The 26,163-nt window shown below is 43.4% G+C and overlaps 1 protein-coding gene across 1 annotated transcript in view; it reads left to right on the forward strand.

Annotated features, from left to right (window-relative positions):
- MAPKAP1 (MAPK associated protein 1) overlaps positions 1-26,163 on the forward strand; it is a 229,780-nt gene that overhangs the window by 179,588 nt on the left and 24,029 nt on the right. Inside the window, exons 9-10 of the mRNA XM_079705813.1 lie at positions 4,714-4,854; positions 22,703-22,840. Of these exons, the coding sequence (XP_079561939.1) occupies positions 4,714-4,854; positions 22,703-22,840 (279 nt within the window). The remainder of the gene's footprint in view (positions 1-4,713; positions 4,855-22,702; positions 22,841-26,163) is intronic.

Here is a 26,163-nt window from a genome sequence, read left to right on the forward strand (position 1 = left end):
TATCATGAACGCTCTCTGTCATCCTTCCAGAGCCTGTTGTCAGTCCGCTTGAGCTCTGGTGCTCAAGTCACTTTTAGGCCCCCCCCCAAAATTTGATCTATCACAATACATCTTTGAGTTATTGCAGCTCAAGCGTTTTGACACAATACATTATGGTAATCCATGGCACATAGAGACATTAACACTCTCGACTTTGACAAAATACATTGTGAAGTCTTTGAAGGCACCATTACAATTTATCTTGTCATTCGTGAGGAGACCCAATTCAGCATTAATGTAGATGAACACAGTGTGGCTTTTGTTTCACTTAATTGCTTGTGACCTTTTTAATTGCTAATTTAACAAAATACCAAAGGGTTATATTTCAATTAAATTAACAGTTTGGGGAGTGGTTTTTTTTAATATGTTTATTTTTAAGACATTCTGGTTCTATTTTTTACTTCAAGTAGATAAAAATGTCTTCTCTTAACAGAAGTCATTTTGGAATGTGAAGTTGATAGTACAGTAATATTTTTAATATGCACTGTGGTGCAGTGTCAAGCATGTTTCATGTGTGTTTGGGTTCACCCCTTTCCAGAGGGATACAAACAGTAAAGGTGTACATGCAAAGTCAGAACAGAACTTTCCTGGTTAAAAAAAAAAAAAAATGCTTTTGCTATAATGCTCTGCTTCAGATGTGTGCCTTTAGATTAAGTGTCTGTTGCGTGCATCATTTATTGGGCACTTCTCTCTGCCTTGTCCTGTTTTCTTGGTGTTCTGTAGTGAATTTGTAAGCTCCTGAAGGTCAGGAACCCTGCCTTATCTTCATCAATGTCCCTTCCCAGTCTAGCACACTGCAGGCATGGGGACAGTAGTTGCAGGTTGCATGGCTGACTGATCTGTACACACAGACATGCCCCCTCCAAGCAGAGGCATTCCTGAGCCTACTTTGAGAAATGACACTGGAACTCCAAAACCAGAAGTTGTTCCCATTCAGCAGATAACCTGCTTGGGGGTGAGCGGCATGTATCAGAGGTGAATGCAGGACTGTTTCTTCCTTCTCTGCTCCCCCGATGCTGCTGCCCTTTTGACCATAAAAGCAAACACACCCCTTGTCAACTGGGGCAAGGCTCAGAACTCACCCAAGTATCAAGGGAACTTAAATCCTCAAATGGGATATGAATTTACACTGTCAGAGAGTAGAAGGTCAATGCAAGAAGCATTAGTGTGTTGAGCCAGCTCCAGCTATATAAGTCTTGAACAAAATTAATATGAGGAAATTGACAAGCCTTGCTGGTTATTCCATAGCTTTAAGACCTCTACTAAAATCCTATCATCTCATCTGCCCATTATTAACATTTCAGCAAAATATAAAGTTTTCATTAATCTCGCACAGCAAATTTAGGAGTGAAAACTGGCACTTGTTTGAGCTTTTAGGACTACATTAGCTGGTGTATTAAACAAAATATGTCATTCTTCAGTAGCTTCTGCAAGAAGCTAAATCAATTTCCAGCCATATTTATGCACCACTTTATCTAAAAGCATCTAAGATGCTTTATTAGCAGCTGGCATTGAAATTGCACAGTAAAAAATTATGTCACGTTATAGTAATTTTTAAATTGGTTTTAATCCAACCTCATAAAACGTAAAACTCTTAAGTGTGTTTTTTTTTAAAATAATTGGCATTTTAGCATAATGAGCTATTACCTCTTTCCAAATCAAATACCTGCAATATTTAGAAAATACTAATTGGTAAAGAAAACAGAAGTTCTTAAGCTGAGTTGTATCTAATAATGGCATTTTCTGAGAAAAGATGGCTTTAAATGATTTAAAACATGAAAGGAGGGCTTCCCTGGTGGCGCAGTGGTTGAGAGTCCGCCTGCCGATGCAGGGGACACGGATTCATGCCCCGGTCCGGGAAGATCCCACATGCCGTGGAGTGGTTGGGCCCGTGAGCCATGGCCGCTGAGCCTGCGTGTCTGGAGCCTGTGCTCCGCAACGGGAGAGGCCACAACAGTGAGAGGCCTGCGTACCGCTAAAAAAAAAAAAACAAAAAAAAAAACATGAAAGGATTTTAGTATTTCTCCAAAATTCTCAATTTAAAAGGTTCTAAAGTAATCTGTTTTAGTAAAAGGTATATTTGGCAGCTCTGTTTTAGTAAAAGGTATATTTGGAGAAAGTGAATAACTATTTGAAACTTTAATTTCTAGCCAGCCTCTTGGTTTGCGATGTGGACGTTACTCTGGAGACAGTAGCGATCATAATCACAGCATCTCTATCCAAAATCACAAGTGTTCCAGAAAAAGGAACAGGGTTACCCAATGACCCTTGCAGACGTCGAGTGCAACTTTGCTAGTCCTAGCAATGTGATGTTGGTTAAGTCACTAAGCCTCTCTGATCCTGGGGATACGGCACTCGGTATTCATCCAGTAAATTGTTATTGAGCTCTTGCTTTATTCTGTGCATGGTAGCACTAGCAGGGTCTGGGCTGTGGTGTTTAGTAAAGCAGTTACTCTGCCACTGCTCTTGGGGTTACAGTCTAATGGTGGAGACAGACGATTGCTATCTGTGATAAATAACCTGAAGGGAAATGCAGGGTGCAGTGACAGAAGGAGCTGAGCTAGACTTAGGGTTCCTTGGACTGTCACTTGAGCTTGAGCCAAGCTCATGAGAGGGATGGGGAGGAGGCCTGGAGAAAAAGGCCAGGAGGGAGTGGAACGGGAAGAAGGGTGACCTGGGCGGAGAGGTCAACACGTGGGACTGTGTCAGAGGCATTCGGTGACTGGCCCGTTAAGGCCGAGGCTGCAGCCTTACTGAGACGAAAGCATCCTTGTAGGTGCTAGAATGGTCTAAGCTGGGAATAGTTGTAGTGTTTGGAAATAGAATGCACAATTCCTAATAAATTAGTTAAATGTGAAGACATCAGAAACCAGCTTTGCCTTAAAAGCCTCCCCTGTAAGCAATAACTGTGGGAAGGAAAGTGTGTAATTGGTAGGCATAGAGAATTTTCCAGTTCTATGCCCAAATCTAGAGTTTTCCATTCCTCCAACTCTGTGCCAAGGAGTTCTCTCATGGTCTCCCTGTGGAACCGTCTCTGTGTACTCATCACAAGGCCTCGGGCCCCCAGCTCTGGTTGGCCTCTTCTAGACAGATGCTCCCTCCCACCAGCAGCCATACCTTCAGAAGACCACATTTCAAACTCAGGCATGGGGGGTGACGAGAGTTAGTTTAGCTTTGCTTATGTGACCTTGGGCGTGTGACTTTGCCTCTCAGAGCCTCGGCTTCTTCATCTGTGTAATACGAAAATTATAGGACCAGGTTGTCTTGAGACTTAAATGCATGTGTGAAGTGCTCAGCACCATGCCTGATGTGTGAGTACTCACCTGTACTAGCTATCATTATTATTATTGATTGATTTGTTTATTTAGCACAATTTAGTGGGAGCTGCCAGTTGCCTGTACTGCTTGCAGGAAAAGATGTAGAGATGAATAAGAGACTTTACTGATCCTCACAGAGTTTCCAATTTAGGATACAGCAACCACTCAGCAATTCTAGTGCAAGCCTAAATGTGATCCACTATGACAAGAGAATAAAAATAATCATGACTGCTATTTATTAAGCGTATTACATGCTAGATTCTTTAAATATGTTTTGGTATTCTGTGGATGGCAGATGCTGGGGTTGAGAGAAATAGTCACTTGGCCAATATCACACAGTAAGTTAGAGGCAGAGCCAGGAATTGAGCCCAGGTCTCCCTGGCTCCAAGTCCAGTATAAACCAGCTGCCATGGAGTTCAAGAGGAGGTGGAATCTGAGCTAGCCTGGGTGGAGTTTTGACAGAGGGATGTTCTAGGCCAACGGTACCACATGAGCAAAGAACCAGAAGTAGAAAAACCCGAACCTATATATAGTCTGAGGAGTTTGGGAAGAGCTGAGAGAAGGTATGTGTTAGAAATGACAAATAAAATGGGAAATCTTTGTTTCAGCAAGATTGCGGACGTCCTTGATTGCTTGACTGAAAAGAGTGTGCTTCATTCAGGGGGCCTTGGGAAGCCAGGGAAGATTTTTGAGCTCCAGTCTTTTTATTTGTCCCCACTATCAGTATCAGAGTACTTAGTGCACACTACACATTTGATGAGTGAATGAGTGATCAAACCTTTAGAAAGATAAATCGGAAAGTCCTGTAGTAGCTGGACTGCTGAGGGATCCTGGTGGCCAGAAGGCCATTGAGGAGACTGTTACAGCCATCCGAGTGCGAGCAGGCTCGTACCTGAACCACTGGAGGCTGTGGGGCGCAGGACAGGAAGCTGATAAACAGACAGTTTGCGAATCGTGGGAAGAACAGGGATTCTTCAAGGAGCATGGACTACTTTTATGATCAGGAAAATTAATAGAAAAAGAAGCAAGAAGTGTGGCCACCCATGCTTTTGTGATTTTGACTTACTCTTGTGGAGACAGAGCTTCTGGCGAGCAGGAGTTTTTCTACCCTCTGTATTGCTGCTGCCCAGCCAAGGGCCTGCCATAGAACAGGCAGTGTTTGTGGAATTAATTGTTCAATGATTAATATGTTACCATTCTTTGTTTACTGGAATGGCATTATTAAGTCATCGCTCAGCCTTTTCTTTTCCAAATTAAATAGCCCATATTATTTTAATTTATCCCGAAGCATTTTAAGCAGACACCATTTGCCAAGCCTCATGTATCTTTATGTGTTAAACTGCTTTTTCCTCCCCAGGTTCAAGGGCAGACGGGGTTTTTGAGGAGGATTCGCAAATTGACATAGCTACAGTACAGGATATGCTGAGCAGCCACCATTACAAGTCATTCAAAGTCAGCATGATTCACAGACTCCGATTCACGACTGATGTACAGTTAGGTAAGTGTGTCAACTTTCTATCAGTGGTCAGTGTCGAAATAGGGAAAGAAGCAACATACAACTTTTATGTGACCTGAATGACTAACGGTAATTTGTTTTCAGAGAAAATGTTGAAGCAGTGAAATTTAAAGTAACTCCTTTTTCCCACCTGAGTGCTCGGTCTTGTCTTCTTTTTTATGAAACAGAATATTAGAAATAGAACTAACTTGAGACTCTTTGCAGACTGATTGACTTATGTGAAGTTCCATAATTTCCATTCTGTAATTCTCTCCTACATCCTATCCTTAGAACTGCTTTGTAACATTGCTACTTGCCTTTCCTTACTCCATGAATCCATTCCTTATTCATTCATGCCTTTATTCAGGAAGCTTTTTAATGATCTCAGAAGTTATATTTGGATCCTCACCAGATAATCTAGAACTAAAATTCAATTAATATTTGGGGTTAATTTGTTTCCATTAAGTGCTAAATTTCTGTTTTGACTTAAACCTAACAGAGGTAGAAAAAGTGTCATAGTAGCAGAATATGAATACGCCAACATCGTCACCATCCTCATGGCCGTCATCTATAGGTATGTGCGTGTGTTAGGCACTGTGCTCAGTGCGTTACATGCACTACTAACCTGCCTAAAAGATAGGTATTTTTACGGTCTCCGTCTGGCAGAGAGGTGAAGTCTCATGCCCATGCTCACACAGCAGGTAGTTAGTGGTATCAGGGGCAGAACCCTGGTCTGGCCAACTGGAGTGCACCTGCCACATAAAAGAGGATGATGGGAGGGCAGGGGAGTGGGTACAGGTGCCAGGCTTACCCAGTCAGGGAGCTGAGCTACTCCCGGGCTCTGCCGAGACCTCTGCCACACTGCCTCTTCCTGGGCTTTGTTTGTTTCATGCATAAAGGGAGAAAGTTTGAATTCTAACTGTAAGGCTCACTAATGTTATGTTTCTCACAAATGTTTTGTAAATGTCTCATAATAAAACCTTTTCTAATGTGGGCATTAGTGTGGCTAATTTGTAATAAGTCTCAAAAAGCTCTCAAATATTCATCCCAACTTGACTGACAGGAGCTTGAAATATGCTGACAGTAGCTTACTAATTAAGAGATGAGCATCAGAATCACATCTGGTTTAAATTGTGGCTCTGTCAACAACCAGCGGTATTAGGCAAGTGTCTTAATCTTTCTGAGGCTTGATTCCATTCTGTTTAAATGGGAATATCAGTGTGCCAGCCTCTTAGGATTGCTGTGGGGAATGAGTCAGATACTCCACTTAGCTTAGCGCAGGGCCTGGCAGTTGGTAGACTGTAAGTGAGCTGTTAGTGGAGAGGCAATATAGTGGAAGCTTGGAGGACAGACTGAAGATTTAGAAGCCTGGGTACAAACCCTGGCTCATTCATTAGCTGTATCAACACAGTCAAGTGATGCAGAGCCGCAATCTCCTCCTCTGTAAGATGAAGATAATAGTCTCTGTCTCGTAGATAGGGTAATTACGGGGATGAAAAGTCATTATCACACGCGCAGTACTTAGAAAGGCGCATGGCACATAGCAAGTGCTCAGTAAACAACAGCTTGTAAGATGATGGTGATTCTGACAGACTAAATAGATGAATTAGCACCGAGTATCTGAATTGGAACACACACAACCTACCTTTTTTCCCCCTCCGTAAACCTCTTTCTCCCTCCTCACAAAAAAAACCTCTAAAGTGGTAAAAATGGCTTATTTAATGTTAATTCTTAAAACATAAAGTTCTTCAGCGTTGTTCTTTCTAAAGATGCTTTTTCTGGTATCTCTCATAGAAGTAAAATTAATAAGGCTGCTCAAAAACAAGCCAGGGGCTTCCCTGTTGACGCAGTGGTTGAGAGTCCGCCTGCCGATGCAGGGGACATGGGTTCGTGCCCCGGTCCGGGAAGATCCCACATGCCACGGAGTGGCTGGGCCCGTGAGCCATGGCCACTGAGCCTGCGCATCCGGAGCCTGTGCTCCGCAACGGGAGAGGCCACAACAGTGAGAGGCCCGCGTACCGCAAAAAAAAAAAAAAAAAAGCCAGGTGCCCAAAAAAGGGGGAGAAAGCACATGTTGTATGATTCCATCTATATAACATTCAAAAGTACACAAAAATAATATGTAGAAGTAATGATAGTGGTTATCCTGGAGAGTGAAGAGGCTCTAGTGACTGGATGGGGGAGCATCTGGGGTACTGGTAAGGTTCTGTTTCTTGATTTGGGGGCTGATTACATGAGTATGTAGACTTTGTGGAAAAGTCAAGTTATATAAACTCTTGGGATTTATACACTTTGTATATTTTCAATTAAAAGTTTGCTAAAAATAAGAATGCTACTCAGACATCATTTGCGTTTGCCTGCACTTCTTTCCCAGTAACAGAGGGTCTGCTTTTTCTGAGTGGGTCTAGTTTTAAGAAGCCCAGTAAGTAGCCTGACTGCAGTCAAGATAGAGGTCCAGGGTACAAGGCGAGGATTTTCCCGGGTGAGCATAATCCCTGCTGTTCCCCAAGGTGCAAAGCAGTGCCTTGGAAAGATAACCAAGAGCGTGGCTTCTTTCCCCACATTTTTTCCAAAGGCAAAAAGCCAAACTTGAATCCATCAGATTCTGATGTGTATATTCATTCAAAGGAAAAAGTCCACAAGAGGATCTGTGCAAAGAGCCCAGGTTCTGCAGGCAAGAATGGGTTTTAATCCCAGCTTTACCACTTGCCTGCAGTGTCAGCTTAGACAAGTCCCTTCCCCTTTCAGTCTTAGTGTTTGTCATTTATGAAGTGGGAATTATAATGTTTACCTTTCAAGATTGTGTATGAAAGTGGCACGTAGTAGCTTATCTTAGTGCTGTTATTGTCATTATTATGTTTATTTTGCCTACTGCTTTCTCTCCTAGTCCACCATCTTTTTTTTTTTTTAACATCTTTATTGGAGTATAATTGCTTTACAATGGTGTGTTAGTTTCTGCTTTATAACAAAGTGAATCAGCTATACATATACATATATCCCCATATCTCTTCCCTCTTGCATCTCCCTCCCTCCCACCCTCCCTATCCCACCCCTCTCAGTGGTCACAAAGCACTGAGCTGATCTCCCTGTGCTATGCGGCTCCTTCCCACTAGCTATCGGTTTTACATTTGGTAGTGTATACCATTTGGTAGTGCATGTCCATGCCACTCTCTCACTTTATCCCAGCTTACCCTTCCCCTTTCCCCTTTCTGTGTGCTCAGGTCCATCCTGTAGTAGGTCTGAGTCTTTATTCCCGTCCTGCCCCTAGATTCTTCATGACCTTTTTTTTAGATTCCATATATATGTGTTAGCATACGGTATTTGTTTTTCTCTTTCTGACTTACTTCACTCTGTATGACAGACTCTAGGTCCATCCACCTCACTACAAATAACTCAATTTTGTTTCTTTTTATGGCAGAGTAATATTCCATTGTATATATGTGCCACATCTTCTTTATCTATTCATCTGTCGATGGACACTTAGGTTGCTTCCATGTCCTGGCTATTGTAGATAGAGCTGCAGTGAACATTGTGGTGCATGACTCTTTTTGAATTATGGTTTTCTCAGGGTATAAAAATATGGAATGCTTCACGAATTTGCATGTCATCCTTGCACAGGGGCCATGCTAATCTTCTCTGTATCGTTCCAGTTTTAGTATATGTGCTGCCAAAGCGAGCACTAGTCCACCATCTTGAAAGTATTTAACCAGATCACTCAAATTAAGTAGTGGCTCTATTGGCAAAGTTACGGTGGAGACTTGTCAGGTAGAAATAGATGATGATAGTAATGCAAGTGTCTTTGTCTAGAGCATTGGTCTCAGAAGTGAGGTGACTGGAAGCTGGTCCCAGTCACCTCTGAATGCTTCCAGTGGCACACATAGCACCCTCTGGTGGAAAGTCACAACTGAGGAACTTCTAAAATATTAGATGTTGTCAGAACATTTGTTTCTGTTATGAATCTAAATTCAGTCTTTACCGTTACAAGCAAAAACTTCATGAATTAATCCTAAGTAATTTTGTGACAGTAGGATAAACTGTGCCCATGAGTACTATATCATGCAGTGAATAAATAAGTTCATTTCCTATTCCCATGTAGATGAGCTCAGGTATGTATTAAGACCCTTACTTCCTTCTTGGAAAGCAGATGATAACACCCTTTTCATTCTCACAACAACAACAAAAGGCTGCACACAGTAGTCCAGAAATTCTTCCTTTCTGAAGCATCATCTACTGCAAAGTTCAGGGCAGCCAGCGTTCTTTATGAGCATTCAAGTGAGCAGCTGGATTCTGAGATCAGTAAATAATTTATTTTATTTCAACTGACTAGCCGGGTGCTTCAGATCTTTCCTGACACTGATGGATGGTCTCCTCTGCTCGTCCATCCTGTGTCAGTCAGAGCAGAGATTCCACTTGCCCCCTGTGGCAAGTTCTTCTCAGTGGTAAGTGTCTGTGTGCGGCATTTACCCAGCAGCACTGCTGATTCCACAAGAAACCACCCATCCACTCTGAGTTAGTGGTACGCGAGATCGCGGAGCCGAGGCTCGGCATCCCCAAGCTCTGCGGTGCCGTCGTAGCAGCCTGCCTCCTGACTGGGGAGTAGGGGCCAGTGTCCCAGTTTTACTGTCTGCTGTTTGTTTCTGGGAAAGTCAGGGGATAAGAGACTCAAACTTTGATTTGCAAGACCCAAAATTACATCAATTTTCCACCAGACTTTTTTTTTTTTTTAGTCTCACCATTTCTTTTAATAACAAATTGTTAACTGAATAGTCCAGTGATAAGCAATGTGTTTTAAGTATACTGTGGTACAGCCATATACAGAAATGTTATAAAACCTTTGAGAGGAAGCCCTCTCAAAATTTTTATTGAAATGGGAATGTATCAATATGTTAAAATAGAAAAAATACGGTGCTTTGTGACCACCTAGAGGGGTGGGATAGGGAGCGTGGGAGGGAGGGAGACGCAAGAGGGAAGAGATATGGGAACATATGTATATGTGTAACTGATTCACTTTGTTATAAAGCAGAAACTAACACATCATTGTAAAGCAATTATACTCCAATAAAGATGTAAAAAAAAAATAGAAAAAATAACATTCACAGTATGATTTGCAGCTATGCAAATATGAGTATATGTACATAAACACGTATATGCCAACACATGTATACATAAATATATATATATTTAAAAATTCCTCCAAGGAAATATATCAAAATGCTAACAGTAGTTATCAATGGGTGGTAAAGTTACAAGTGGGTTTTTTTTCTTTTTTTCCTGGGATTTTTACAGTGATCACATATGGCTTTTCTGTGGAAGGGAGCTTTTTTCTTTTTTAAAAGCCTTTTCTCTTCACCATATTAAAAAGAGAAATGAATGAAGTAGTGTGTTACTGCCCATCCAGATATATCATATCTTACTGGTTGTCAAGCAGCATATCCTACATCATGCCCATCTCCAGTCACAGGCAGAAAGGACAGAAACTCAGGCACAAAGCACACCCCATCCAAATGGCAGTGCATTCACTCTAGGGAGCAGCCTAAGCAGCACGTGCAGCAGCTTCAGTTCTCCACTCAAACCGCTCCCCATCTCTCACCCAACGTTTTAGGTTTACTTTTTTTTCTTTATTTTTGGCTGTGTTGGGTCTTCGTTTCTGTGTGAGGGCTTTCTCCAGTTGCGGCGAGCGGGGGCCACTCTTCATCGCAGTGCACGGGCCTCTCACTGTCACGGCCTCTCCCGTTGTGGAGCACAGGCTCCAGACGCGCAGGCTCAGTAGTTGTGGCTCACGGGCTTAGTTGCTCCGCGGCATGTGGGATCTTCCCAGACCAGGACTCAAACCCGTGTCCCCTGCATTGGCAGGCAGATTCTTAACCACTGCGCCACCAGGGAAGCCCCCAGGTTTACTTTCTGATGTGATACAGTACTCCTCACACAAGCTGCACATGGGGACAGACCATTTTAATCCTCTACTCTGTGCCACTCAGTCTGTCCTTGAGGGAAATGCTACCCATTTAGTAAAGTTACCCACCAAGCCAGAAATCACCGTCATTCTGGACACTTCTCTGTCATCAACGGAAACAGACAGGTAAGCCTTGCTGCTTTCTAAAAATGGCCAATCCTGCTTGGCAAATGACAGCGTATGCTAAGATTTCTCACTCCTGCGGAGAATGGTCCACCAGACTTTTATATGAATGAAAAACTTTATTGGAGTCCATTAATGAAACCTGGGACAAAGATCTGATCTTTTTAAATAATATTAACAGGAAGAATTATTTTTTAAAGCAGTTATTGTTTATCAAATGCTTGCTATGTGCCAAGCACTCTGCTGATCACTCTCTTACATGAGTTGTCTCCTGTAATCAAGGTACTTCATTAGATTGTACTGATATTATCTCCATTTTTTATTTGAGGAGACTGGGGTACAGGGAAAATCTAGTAAGTAATGAGGCTGGGATCCAAGACTGTCTGAGGCTGAGGCCTGTGGCTAACTAGTAGATCATGCCTTGAATGTGGATCGTCATTGCACTAATACTCTGTATTTCTATCAATATAACAATGTACGGTATACAATGAAATTTCACCCCATTACCATATTTAATTGACACAGCACACTGACGATGTTATTCCCATTTCATGACAAAACTGAAGCTCGGAGGAGCTAATGAAATCATGCGATGTATATAAAGCACTTAGTGCTTCCTGGCACATAGCTGTTACTTAATAAGTACTAACTCTCTTTCCCTCCCTGTCAGCCATCAGATATACAGTAGGATATCCAGTCCCAGTAGCAGAACTGAGACTGAAACTCAGTCCTATACACTAAATCCAGTCCGTCACGTGACAGATGCCTCAGTCATTAATAACGTCCCTTCGCCAAGGAAGTGATTACTTCTAGTTGGCCAGTTCCAAAAATTCTGCCCATCCCTCACTCTTCTCCCTATCCTAGCTAGCATCTGGAGGTCAGCGTCAGTGTAGCACGTGTGCTCCTAGTCCATCCTCCATTCACATTGTTAATCAGTCACTGCACTTCTTCCCTCTGGGCCCAGACCTGACCTCAGAATCATTTCCAACACAGCCTTTTTTTTTTTTCTTCACCACGTGGCATGTTGGATCTTAGTTCCCCGACCAGGGATCAAACCCGCACCCCCTGCATTGGAAGCATGGAGTCTTAACAACTGGACCACCAGGGAAGTCCCATCCAACACAGCCTTATAAGCAGCCCCTACCAATCAGTTGGCGTTGGTTCGTTCTTAAGTTGAAATCTATTTGCCATCCATGCTCTGTCAACCTGGAAAACTCACCAAACAAAGCCATCATTCCTGTATTTCCCAAAAATATTTTTGGACTATTTCATCTTGCCTGCTTCCCTTCCATGTTGGGCGTAAAAGTACAGGTGCCCTTTAAGTGTAGACCTTGCCTGAGCTTACACCAAGTTGAGATTTTTTTCCATTAACTTAAACTCCTGTATGCTTGACCATAGGATCAGGCACTAAGACATGGGTGTTACCCAGACATGCCAAGGCTGGCAGGTTGAAGTAGGTTTGGGGAAATCGAATCTAAAAGGGTCAGATGGTGAATGCCAGCCATGATCTAAGAAGCCCATAGTATACTATCAATAAGTTCTTGTTGGCTGGCTGACGGAAACTGAGTTACAACACACCAGCCAAGGGGCTGCCCATAAACCCATATAAGACTCAAGGCAGAGAAGGTCAAGACATGACCACAGCATACCTCTCATTTATATGGTACCTTAAGGCAGTGGTTCCTACCATGACCGTGTATCAGACTCACCAACTCCCTAGCCTCATACCAGACCTGCTGGCTCAGAATCTCTCCTTAATTGTGGGGTTTGGGAAATGCAATCTCACAGTATTCAAAGGACTTTCTTACCCCTTATCTCTTTGTCCAACGCTTGTTTTTACTTATTGGGCAGGTCAGCCTGGTTTTCCCAGCACAGGGTCTCAGGCTGAGAAATGCTTTGATAGTTGTGCCACTTGTGCTAACTTGACTCCTTCACCTTATCATTTGTCGATATTGCCCATCCCTATGTCACCAAAGGAATATGTTACTGAATACATAATATACCATGAATCCCATCTGTGTCATTATTGCATATATAATCTAACATAATTCTGTATAGGATATACAAATTCTGTATAGGGTTTACAGATAAAGATTATATTATAAAACAACCTCTACCAGAAGTTCCCATGGTTACCTCCATTATCTCTTCATAAAACAATCCATATGCATAATCATAACACTTGTGATCACAGTAGTTCTTTAACAAAAGCATCAAGTACAGTAGCACATACCTTAGAGAAAGCGAAGAGATTTCATCTCATAAACAACTCCAAGTTTGTAATGGCTGCCCAGAGCATTGTGCTGAGGTAGCATCTCAAGCTGCATCTGAGGGCAACATAAACTCTGTGATTGATTAAAAATGTCTGCCTTGGGCCTGAGCATGATGAGAGGCAGCATGTTTGCCATCTGTTGTCTTTCCTGGTTTATCCTATTGCAGTTATTATTTAACCCTCCAGTCAGTACCTACAAGCCAGCACTCAAAGAAGACCTTATCACAGTATTATTTTTTAATATGTACTATGCAAACTTAAGAAACACATTACAACACAAAACTACGTGAGTGGAAGCAACAGCTGTGGCCTGGACTTTATTACTCCTCAAGCTCACTCTGAAGCTGAAAGTAGTTCATGTGGTTGTATGAATAAAATATTTGCCCCTGTTATTTTCCAATGGGGTACCTATGGAGTATAGTTCAAGTAATTACGTAATCTGGAAATTCATGTTCTTAAGAAATGGATGGATCTTCCTTCCACTTTTCCATTTCATATTGAATACTAAGGAGATACCCTTCTCCGTTCAAAGGCACTAAAATGTTCATGAGGAGGCTTGCATCATGTTTAACTCCAGGATCCCTGGGTCCTTGAGTAATTTGAGAATGCAAATTCTAGCATTCTAGTATTTTTAAAAATATTTAAATATTTATTTATTTATTTATTTATTTATGGCTGGGTCGGGTCTTAGTTGCAGCACGTGGAGTCTTTCGCTGTGGTGCACAGGCTTCTCTCTAGTTGTGGCGTGCAGGTTTTCTCTCTCTAGTTGTGGTGCATGGGCTCCAGGGCACATGGGCTCTGTAGTTGTGGCATGCAGGCTCCAGAGCATGTGGGTTCTGTAGTTGCGGCATATGGGCTCTCCAGTTGTGGCACGCAGGCTGTCTGGTTGTGGCATGTGGGCTTAGTTGCCCCACAGCATGTGGGATCTTGGTTCCCCAACCAGGGATCGAACCTGCGTCCCCTGCATTGGAAGGCAGATTCTTAACCACTGGAACACCAGGGAAGTCCCAGCATTCTAGTGTTAATAGTAATAAACCAGCAATAAATTCTAGTATTAAATTATTGTTCCCTCCCTATTGTGACAACATTTTCTGAACCAAAATTTGGAATAGAGTTTATCAAATCCTAATGAATTTATGAGGTAGCAGGACAGATACTATCAAGACTGCCTCCAGAAAATTTCTTTACCACATTAATGCTTAATGCAGTGATCAAGTCAAGGGAAAATCCCCTGACAGGGAATGTCGGAAACTCGAGAGGCTTTTTCTAACTGTATACTTTCCTCTCTGCTCCCAGATCTACCCTTTTGAGAATTCCTGTTCAGTAATCCACAGTTACTAGTGACAATGTGTCAGGCTCCTCAGATGGCTGAGAAAGAATTAAGAATCGGAAAAAGTTGAGAACCACTGGCATAATGGAATTGTGGGAATCGGATACATCAGAGTTTGCCAAGGTTCCGTATTCTTTTTACCACTTCCTCATCCTTGGCACTTGAGCTCTGACAATGTACTGGGGCCTGGGCATAGGGACGATCAGGTTTTTCCTCATTCTGCAAGTGATATTATAAATTCTCTTAGGAAACACAGCATTACTGCTGTGTTTGTGGCACACGGTCTTTGTTGCTCCACGGCATGTGAGATCTTCCCGGACCAGGGCTTGAACCCGTGTCCCCTGCACTGGCAGGCGGATTCTTTTTTTTTTTTTTTTTTTTTTTTGGCGGTACGTGGACCTCTCACTGTTGTGGCCTCTCCCATTGCGGAGCACAGTCTCCAGACATGCAGGCTCAGTGGCCATGGCTCACGGGCCCAGCCGCTCCGCGGCATGTGGGATCTTCCCGGACCGGGGCACGAACCCGTGTCCCCTGCATCGGCAGGCGGACTCTCAACCACTGCGCCACCAGGCAAGCCCCTATACTGTCATGCATTTGATCACTGTAAACATAATGCATAGTGAGACAAAGTGGGTCTTTTTAAGCCCTAGCTTGGTAGTATGGGATGTGAATTATGGTTATAGCTCTGTCATTAATGGGTGACATCAGACAAGTCATATCCCCGCCCTGAGCCTCAATTTCTTCATATGGGAAATGAAAGCCCCAGACTAGGTGATCTCTCATTAAGCCCAAACAGCCTTTGTGTCTGATCCTGTGGGTAAATTCAGAGAAGTATCAAAGACTTCCCTGCCTGCTCTGTAGATGCTATTGATTGGCTGTATAAATTCAGCAAAATCCACTCTGGCTAAGAGTTGTTCAGTGACACTCCCCAGGGGCTTTTCCAGGCTTTCATAGGCTCTAGATAACCTGAAGACAAGAGGACTGTAGAATTGTATAAAAAGCTACTCCAGGATTTAACAGCAGTGGGGCTTTTGTAGTCTTGGATTCACAGTTGTAGGAAATTGATGAATGAACCACAGCTCATGATGTCCAAGCAAATAAGCAATAATTCAGGAAATACACTGAGGCATGGAATGTTAAATGCCCTAATTTTTGCCAAACTGGTGTTTCAGCTTACTAGAAGGGTATTTTAAGTGTGCCTTGTGGGGCAGCTGTGCCTTCTAAGAGTCAAGCGTATAGGAAACAGCTGACGTGTCGGAACACACACAGACTGGACTTAGTCCCGTAGACCTGGGCTTCAACCCCAGCTTTGCCGTTTCCTAACTTGATTCACCCTGGTCAGGTACGTCATTTCACCTTTTCTGAGGTCATTTTTTTTGTTTTTGTTTTTGTTTTTTGCGGTACGCGGGCCTCTCACTGTTGTGGCCTCTCCCATTGCGGAGCACAGTCTCCGGACGCGCAGGCTCAGCGGCCATGGCTCACGGGCCCAGCCGCTCTGCGGCATGTGGGATCTTCCCGGACCGGGGCACGGACCTGCGTCCCCTGCATCGGCAGGCGGACTCTCAACCACTGCGCCACCAGGGAAGCCCCTGAGGTCATTTTTAATAATAATTTTGATAATAATTGAGCCTTTATTAAGTGCCAGGCACTCTGCTCTTTTGTACATGCTTAGGCCATTCTACCTTCATGACACCCTAGGAGTTGGTACTGTTGTTTCCTCATTTTACAAAGGAAAAAGCTCAGGCTCACTGAGGGAGAAGTAACTTTGCCCAGGATAATACCAGTGAGATCAAGATCTCCAGATTCATGACTTGGAGACCTTGTAGGGCAGGGGTTCCCTAGCACAAACGTTTCCACAACTTCCAGATGTGAGAATGTTCTTCCTGATGTTGAATTGAACTCTTGGAGGTTGCTGGGAAGAGGTTTGCCCTCTTGGTGATGGGAGGTTATTGCAAGGATTCGTGGGGATGAGGACATTGGTCTTCCCAGGTGGACAGTTGTTCTGGATCCCGGTGCTTCCAGTACTGGGGTATATAGAGCCAGTCCCGGAGAGGATCACTTCCCACCCCCACCCCAGACTAGCGCCGGGCAGGTCCCTTGTTCCTATCCCTCCGAGGGCTCTCTGAGCTCACTCCCCTGTCCTGACCCTCGTCACTGGGTCTGTATCACATCCCTTAGCCCAGTGCCTGACTCCGGGTAACAATAGTCATGAGAAGTAGTCGTATATGTCACTAGCTATGGATTAAGCACTATTCCAAGCACTTTTACAAGTCTTACTTCACTTAATCCTCATAACAAGCCCATTATCATCACCATCTATTTATAGCAACTTTCCCAAAGTCACATAGTTAGGAAGTAGGGAAGCTGATACCCGAACTGAGGACTCTGTGACTCCAAAGTCCCCTATTCCTAACCTCTCTGCACTACTGCCTTTAAATGTAAAATGGGCTGCTACTGCCTTCCTGGTAGAGATGTGGTGAGCTCTCAATAAGTTGCTACAAACAAAAGGACCCAGCTCAGGGGCTGCCCAAAGTAGGTACCCAGTCTGTGTTAGCAGAAGATGATATACAGGGCTCATTTCCTCTTATGGAAATCTTTTGGTTAGCTAAAACAGACAAGGGTCTCCTTGTGATAACTCTAAAGCATTGGACAAATAGTCTCCCCAGAGAGTTGTATATACATTATAGTTGCATTTTTGTTTATTTTGAGCTGTCTTGTTAAGGAAGGATTTATATGCTGGCGTTGATGTAGGACAGCAATCAGGCAGTGTTTTCTGCCTTTGACAGTTGGTGTGATAGTTTGCTTCCAGTGAAGTTTGACTCACTGTATCTGGAAGCTGTCAGAAGTGGGAACATGAAAAGGTCATGACGGATGGCTTTGGATAAGTGGGTTGGGGAGGAGAGCTGGTAAAGGAGACAAATGGCCTCCTTGTTTCCGAGGGAAAGGGCTGACTCTGGCCGCTTCAGGCCAGCCCCCATCCTCTCCTCTTCCTCACCGGCTGGGCTGCTGGGGTGGAGCCTCCCCGGGACCATTTGTCAGAGTGGTACCGGGTTGGTCATAACGCAGCTCCTGGGAGCCCTTCCCAGCAGCCCAGCCCCTCAGGGACTGGAGAACTGCTAGGTGGAAGTAGTCTTCAGTTTAGGATCACTTCTCATGATTACCAATTACAGAATTTAACATACTCACTTCCTCACGTTTTAAAAATTGGGAGGGAATTCCCTGGTGGTCCAGTGGTTAGGACTCCACGCTTTCACTGCCAAGGACGCAGGTTCAACCCCTGGTCGGGGAACTAAGATCCCGCAGCTACATGGCATTGCCAAAAATAAATAAATAAATAAAATAAAAATTGGGAAAGAGTACTGAATTCTGAAGTAGAAACAAACAAAGTCAACTTTTAAAATGATGTTTGTTTTTATTTTTGGTGAAATTTCTACTTTGGAAAAATATAGAAAAGGATCTGATCCCACTGGCCAGAGTTGACTTGACCACTCTTACCAATATGAAGCATAGCCTTTTGATCTCTTTTTTTTTTTTTTGGCGGTACGCGGGCCTCTCACTGTTGTGGCCTCTCCCGCTGCGGGGCACAGGCTCCGGACGCACAGGCTCAGCGGCCATGGCTCACGGGCCCAGCTGCTCTGCGGCACGTGGGATCTTCCCGGACCGGGGCACAAACCTGCGTCCCCTGCATCGGCAGGCGGACTCTCAACCACTGCGCCACCAGGGAAGCCCCAATCTCTTTTCTATAAATACTTTTCACCTAGTGTCATAAGAATTTTTCCAAGTCAGAGCTTTTCTTATACATAATTTTTCATGGTTGTATTGTATTCTGACATGGTTGTATTAACTCTTGTTGGCCATTTAAGTTGGAGAAATGTAAACTTAACAAAAGCCAGCTTTCCTTGTTTTCTTGGACGTATGTTTATAATTTGAATTACTTTAAAATAGTGCATAAATGGCACTTTAAGGAGTGCCTCTGCCTTTCCTTCAGTGACTTTACACAAAAACTTTTCAGAACCATGCTCAGTGGTCACACAGAAGAATATTGATAGGATTCCATGCTCCAGTTTGCCATGTATGAACAAAAATAGGTGTACATTTACTGGCACATTTGAATATTATTTGTTCCTTGGTGAAAATTGAGAGAGGAAACTAAAGACTAGGTGGGCAGAATTTCTTATCACATCTTCTTGACTTAGCTGAATGGGGCCGTGCAGAGCAGTAGAAAGTATCATACTTGGGAACCAGATGGCTCTGGGTATGAACACAGCTTTCCCAGTTAAAAGCTCCCCAGCCTTGGGCTTCCCTGGTGGCGCAGTGGTTAAGAATCCACCTGCCAGTGCAGGGGACACAGGTTCGAGCCCTGGTCAGGGAAGATCCCACGTGCCACAGAGCAACTAAGCCCGTGTGCCACAACTACTGAGCCTGTGCTCTAGAGCCTGCGAGCCCCAACTGCTGAGCCCACACGCCTAGAGCCCGAGCTCTACAACAAGAGAAGCCACCGCAGTGAGAAGCCCACGCACTGCAACAAAGAGTAGCCCCTGCTCACCGCAACTAGAGAAAGCCCACAGCCCTTCGTGCAGCAACGAAGACCCAACGCAGCCAAATCAGTCAATCAATCAATCAATCAATCAGTATCCCCAGCCTTAGACAAGTACCATCATCTCTCCTAGCGTATGTTATGTAAAACACCTCACACAGTTCCTGCAGAATAGTGCAGTGGCTGAGGGGACAGATTCTGGAACCAGATTACCTGGCTTTCTTCAAATTCCAGCCTTGCCACCTTGTAGCTGTGTAAACTTGGGCAAGTACTTAACCTCCCTGTGTTTCAGGTTCCTCATCTATAAAATAGGGAAAAACATAGTAACCAACTTCATAAGGTTGTTGTGAGATTTGAATCAATGCACACAAAGGATTTCTAACCTTTCTGGCACATAGTTGGTGCCAGTTAATGCTTCACCGCTCTTTGCCCCTGACCTGGCCTGTAGTACCAGCCTCCAAACTGGTTTCCTCTCCACCAGGCTGCCTCCTCCTGTTTGCTTCCCGGCTGGATTCCACAGACTCTGTCTTCAACAGTAGTGGGGTCTGGGTGTGCTCAGGAAAATGGGCTCCGGCAGTGGGCTGCCACTTGTCCAGCAAGAGCGAATAGGGTCCTGTGGGGCCGTGTGCCCTGCTTTAAGAAGCCGGACTCACGTATCTTGAGTAGGGTGAGGTTATTTAATGTACAAAAGGATTTTTCCCGTCAGGAAAGATTCCCCTACAGGTTTCTTTAAATAGTGACTCCTCTAGGCAGGCGGGTGTTTTACAGATCATTAACTACTTGACTGAAAGCCTGCAGGGCAGAGAAACTTAAAACTAAAGTGTTGGGAGCTCCTGCCAATTACAGATCAATCCAAAATGAAGATAAAGTATCTCTGAAACTAGAAGTCACTGGGAAAATGTGATTTGATTCAGAAAAAAATCTGATTTACACGCATCTCTCTTTTGGAACACACCACTTGTTTAAACGGTGTTCCGCCTGCCTGCCTGTCTTGAATCTAGTGCGCTCGTCTCCCACATCTTCATCCCCAAACTGCAGGCTTGGGGTTCCCCTCTGTGAACAGTGACTGCACAATAACCCCAGGAAAGGGTGTCTTCGGGAAAGTGTTCTTGTGGCCAAGCAGAGCTTACGCAATTGATGCAGAGATACAGCCCATAATGGATGAACTATACAGTAACAATTTGCAGATAAAAATAATAGAAGTTAAAGTGTACTTTACATGATAAAAGAAAGATGAAAAAGGACGAGAGTCTGTTATATCTGAGATGGTTACAAGAGTCCTGCTTTGTGAAGTAGGCTCTGTTGAAAAGATTGATGCAATGGGGAGTGACCTTGGCTTGGAGCAGGAGCTGGTGATGTATGTATGCGCATCCCTCTGCTAAATGGACCCAGATTTGTAGCACTAATATACATGGGAGCCCAGAACCAAACTCACTACGGCAATAAATCAACAGCCACTTTGGGTGTCATTTCTGGTTTATATTCCACTATTGTTCTATCACTTAAATTCATGTCACTATCATCTTTTCATCTGGAACAGTTTTATATAATTTTCCAGTGGAGTTACCTGACAAATCCTATCAAATTAACAAGCTACATTAACAATATTGACTGACTACGGCTTCAGGAGTTGCAGGGCCGTAGAACAAAATTTTAAAACCATGTCTCTCTGATGATGATCTTTCCCCCTCCCTTTCTGAGAAAGGAATGTGGGGCAGGGTTTATTCCACATAAGAGATCTGCACATTTATTTTGCTCCGCTCGTTTTGACTTTTATAAATGTCAAAACAAGAAGCAGAAGGGAAAAAAAAAACACTACCAACAACCACGGTGTAAGTACTTTTCTTCTTTCAGGGAACTATAGAAGTGTCCAGATCTTTAACATTTAATGACCAAATTGGAGGGAAGAGTGTAACTGGGTAATCTATTTTAAGTGAAATGTAATAAAATTGGTCTCCTGATACATTCTCGCCCTCCTGAAATCATCTAGACCTGAACATCCAGAGTCAATTGGGCTTATGACGTTATGCCTAATTGAAATACGGTGTTCCTGAAATATGTCTAATGACAAATTCCAGCGTTCGATTAATAAAAAATACCGATTGTTCGTCTTTTCCAAAGACCACACGGTAATGACCAGGGTTAAGCAACTGAACTGCGGTGTCTCCTTCAGACAGCAGGCGAGACTCTTCCGTAGTCTGTCCAGTCTCCTGCCTTTGTCTGACTGCTATTTGGGATTTCTTTATTCATAAAGTAAAATAGAGATGAATGGAGTGTGTGGCAGAACTAATCACTAGGATTTTGTTTGTTTTCTTTTTTAATTTTAAATTTGGTTTGACTGTGGTCATTGTGTTCTTTTGATTTTTGTTTTTTAATTTAGCTTTTTCTTTTATCTGCCTTATCTTATGGCCTACTAAGTTTTCTCACATTATATTTTAAAATTTCTAAGTGTGATCCGTAGGATGAAATATGTTAATTCTGGTTGTCTTTTCTGTTTCAGTATGAACACTTGATTGTTTTAATTATTTCTTATATTTTTACTTCGTTTTGCTTTTTTTCACTTTGAGCCTGACCTTTAAACTGTGGCCTAAAAATTAATGACTTTTAAGATTCCATCTGGGGTCCACTCCGGAAGGATATTGAAGGGTTTTGTTTCACTTCATGAACAGATTCCTCGATTTTCAGTAAAAAGAAAAAGAGAGCATCTAGCCAAAACCTTTGTGTCAGACTGGGCACCTTCTGCTTGGTGATACCAAGAGAGCAATTGCTGTGTGTTTCTGCAGTTATCCCAGGACACCCTCCATCCCTGGCGTTACCTTGGTTTTCCTAATACCTTTGCTCCCAGTCACTGCACAGTGTGTTATGTCTTTCCAAGCTCTGAAAATGAAACCTGAAGTCCCTGTAGTTAATGTTCTGGATTCCTGTTAGAAAGTCTTTGTTACATAAAGTGCATACCCAGTGCTGTCTCTCCATCGGTGGAGAATCAGTGACCTCCACAGCCTGAAGCCAGGCTCCAAGACTTGAACTTGGAATGTTTAATGTGAAGGATCCTTTGATCTTCCTGTGACTTCCTTTAAATACAGTATGGATAATTATTTAGTGTCAGAGAATTATTTAGTAAGAGAGAGAGATTTTTCCTATTTTTAGTGTGCAAGATTTTTCCAGATCAGAAACTTTTCATTGGTAGCCTAGGTATTTAGGCATAGGTGATGTTACAGCTTTATCTGTCCAACCCAGATCTTCTAAAGCAAAACAAAACAAAACAGAGACACTGATCAAAATTGTTTAAATGAACCTTATTGTATAGTAACTATATTTCATTAACAATATGTAGATAAACTCTATATTGTATCTGTGTTATATCTAAGGAGGTAAGCTTCTTAATACCTTTTTATATGGTTTTTGATTGTTCCCCCTCCCCCGCTCCAACCCCAGCTCACCCACCGGGAAACCAGACTGTGCAACTTCTCTGTGCCATTTGGAGTCTCCTTATATCTGTCTTAAGAAGCCTATGGCATTCCCCAAAGCCCTTGAAAGAGCTCATGTTCATGCAGTTTAGGATTTATAAGACAGGTCAAATGATTACACTGAAATCACTTACACCTTGTACGTCTTGTCCTCCCCTTGGCCTTACAGGTATCTCTGGAGACAAAGTAGAGATAGACCCAGTTACGAATCAGAAAGCCAGCACTAAGTTTTGGATTAAGCAGAAACCCATCTCAGTCGATTCTGACCTGCTCTGTGCCTGTGACCTTGCTGAAGAAAAAAGCCCCAGTGAGTAGTCCCTTTTATTTATGTCTCCTTCCGCTCTTCCTCCCTTCCCTTCTGTGTGCTGGGTACCAGGAGAATATATTGCCACTGTGTCCTTTTTTCCTTGGGTCTGTTTAATTCATTACCAGAAATTTCTTTTAATTAAATGGGGTTGTATTACGGTGCCCAGAGCCTGACATGGGCCCCTGTTCTGTTCAGTCTTGACGGCAGTAGAGAACCTCACAGTGGTTCCTGACCTCAGTAGCCCCCCGCTGAGGGCTGGGGGCACAGGGGCAGATTCTTGACGGGAATCTGCACTCACCAGAGCCCTCACTTTGTGCTCCTTTCCCCTTCCCATTTGGGGCACTGGACCTGTCAGACCCGGACCTGCCTTCTTTCCTTGCCAGATCGAGGGAAGTTGGAGGATTTCCTGTGGTGGCTGAAGACTAGATTTAGATATCCATCATGCCAGAGGTGTCATCACCCTCCAGATTATTGGCAGCTGCATGACCTACCAGCTCGTAATTAAACTCCTGCCTGGTCCTGCAGAAGAGATCACTGCTGGGTTGGCACTCCTCTGTTTAAATTATCAAAGTAGATATAGTCTGGGTGTATATTTTAGCATATTATATTTTTGCAGTTAAGTAATTGAGTGTAGCCTTTAGATTAATCATTTTTAGGGCTTCAGTCCCATCAAGAGGCAGAAAGGACACGGATCGCAGTGATATTCCTCCATGGAAGAAACGATTTGTTAGTTGCCTGGAGAAGGCTAGAAGACAGTGGTTCTCAAATCCAGTGCGTTACCAGCACTGCCTGCAGAGCCTATTTAGAATGCAGCCACCCAGGACCCATGCCAGTAGGTTCTGATTTAGTAACTTGGAGTGTGACCTAAGCACCCAATTTGTGTTAATCCCCTTTATTCCAGTGTCTGCTAAATTGGGGAACAAATATAAGGAATGACATACTTAAAAGGAACAGTAAGAAATCTAAAGGCCAGCAAGTGTCTATAATATGGCTCAAGTTTTTGAGATGAAACTGATTAAACAGGGGCTTAAAGAACAAAAACTCGGCCTGCGGCCTGGGCACATATGCCACTTGGCCTCATTTATGGTTGGGTATTTAATTGTTTTGTCAAATCCAGCAGTGCTGGGCTCTACATGGTCTCCTCTTTTCAACTCATTAGCCAACAGCTTAGCAAGAAGGGAGAACATAGTGGTGCAGGGGAAAGGAGTAAAGCCATGCCCGCCCCACTTCCCACCATTCCTGTCATCCCAGTGAGGCCTCGATGGCTTGCAGAGGCAGGATGGCTGCCAGAAGGAGTGGTGAGAAAACCGCCTGCTACTCTTGGGTCCTTGCCCCAAGGCGGCCAGATTCCGTCTGCCTTTAGATAAACATCTTCTTCCTAATCCCTCTCACTCCAGCCAGTCAACCAGTAACAATTTCATTGTTCTAGCATCTTTCTTCCCAAGAACTCAGAATGCTTTGAAAAGTAACATTTTATAAATTCTCCATGTCTCTGAGAAATGAAAGGCAATCACTTACACGTTGCATAGGGGGATAAACTGGAGTGGAGAGGTTAGAGAAAGAGCTAGAAATAGGATTCAGATTTCCCTTACATTCACACCAAGACACTCACTGTGTCCAGGAGGGCTGTGATTCAGGCACCAAACGGTAAAGGATGTAACACACCCAGCCTAGGAGGGAATGAAACAGATGCACAGCTACCACCTTTCTGTTGCCTCTTAAGGTCATTCAGTCAAAAAGTAATGTAATTATCACACATCTGTGAGAGCGAGGCCAAGTTCCAAGCATTAGGGATCCAGAGCAGATATGGGCCCCACCATTTCAATACGACTGTATTGACAGTCAAGCAGGAGAGTCTTTTGTCGTATTCTTAGACCCACTGAATGGTTCTGTGTAAAAACTGCACATGTAGGTTTTATAGAGGTTTCCCCCTCTTTCACTCTGGCCCCAGAGATCTAGAACTATGACACTTTCCTGAACAGAGAGGCACACTGCCTGCCCCAGTAAGATACTTCCTGAGTCCCTGTCCCCACCACAGCACTTTCAGACCTTGTCCCTCAAAGCTCTGGGTTCTCAGGGGCCGTGTGTGTGTGTGTGTGTGTGTGTGTGTGTGTGTGTGTGTGTGTGTGTGTGTGTGTGTGTGTAGGGCAGAGTTGGGCATGAGGCCTCCCCTTCAAACAAAGGATTCTGCATTTAATCCCTACCAACTTGGGGATTCTGCACTTAAAAAGTCAATTGATAAAAAGGATTTTGCTGTTTTCAAAAAATGTTTGAAAGTTGCAGGCTCACAGAATAAAATTCAGACTCCTCAGCATAGCCTTTACAGACCTTGGCTCCTCCAAGCTCATAGCCCATAATTTCTCATCCTGAACTTGAGCTGTGGTCACTGTGACCACAGTGGTCACTGTGAACTACTGGCACACGAACACACCTTGAATTTTGTGCTTCGCTTTTCCCATTGCCAGGAATACACCTCCACCCTGACGCTCTCTTTAATTCATGGATACCTCAGTTTCCTCACACCCGGCCCACTCATTTTTCAAGATCCAGCTCCAGTGTCAGACTCTCTCTGTAATTTTGCCCCCAGGCGTTTGCACACACCTCTGGTAAAGCAGCTCACACACTGTGCTGTGTTTACTTGACGTCTGACCCTGTCTCCCACCCGCATCTCCATGCTGAACTCATTGACCAGAGACCGGTTTCTGTATTTTCGTTCCCTAGCACAGTGCCTGCAGGGTTGTCCTCAGTGAAGGTCTTGAAATGGAACTTAATGAGGCCAGAATTGAGAAACTGAAAGTTATTCAACATAATTTATGTTGTAAAGTGCCCAAAACAAAGATGTATTAAATGAATCAGCTTGATGCTATTATTTTTTTTATGATTTCCAGTATCTTCATCAAATTAATTCATTGACTTAATCTAAAAAGTTCATCTTCAAGAACATCATCAGACCACAGAATTAATCTATGCGGCTTCTTCTTCTTTTTTTAAAGGATTAATGGTAACCCTTTTTATCTTTTGTGTCTGTTGAACCTTAGAAAAAAGTTATTTTAACAGCACTAAAGAAATGAAAGTCACTATATTTCATAAGTTTAGCCTGTGATTTTTATCAGCATAGTGATGTATGTTTGCAGCTGAGTTTACATCAGAAATTCTTGGGGCCTTCTTAAACGAATTATGGCAAAGAGAGAGAGTCTAGAAGTAGATAAGGTTTTTGATTTCTGCAGTATATTTCCTTTTTCATGTTTTTATCTCTCATAACACAAGTGTCTTGCCGAAGACTGGAACGTGTGACCAACTGGAATAATTTAGTTGTGAAAACA

This window comes from Hyperoodon ampullatus (genome assembly GCF_949752795.1).
Source record: "Hyperoodon ampullatus genome assembly, chromosome: 6".
NCBI lineage: Eukaryota > Metazoa > Chordata > Mammalia > Artiodactyla > Ziphiidae > Hyperoodon > Hyperoodon ampullatus.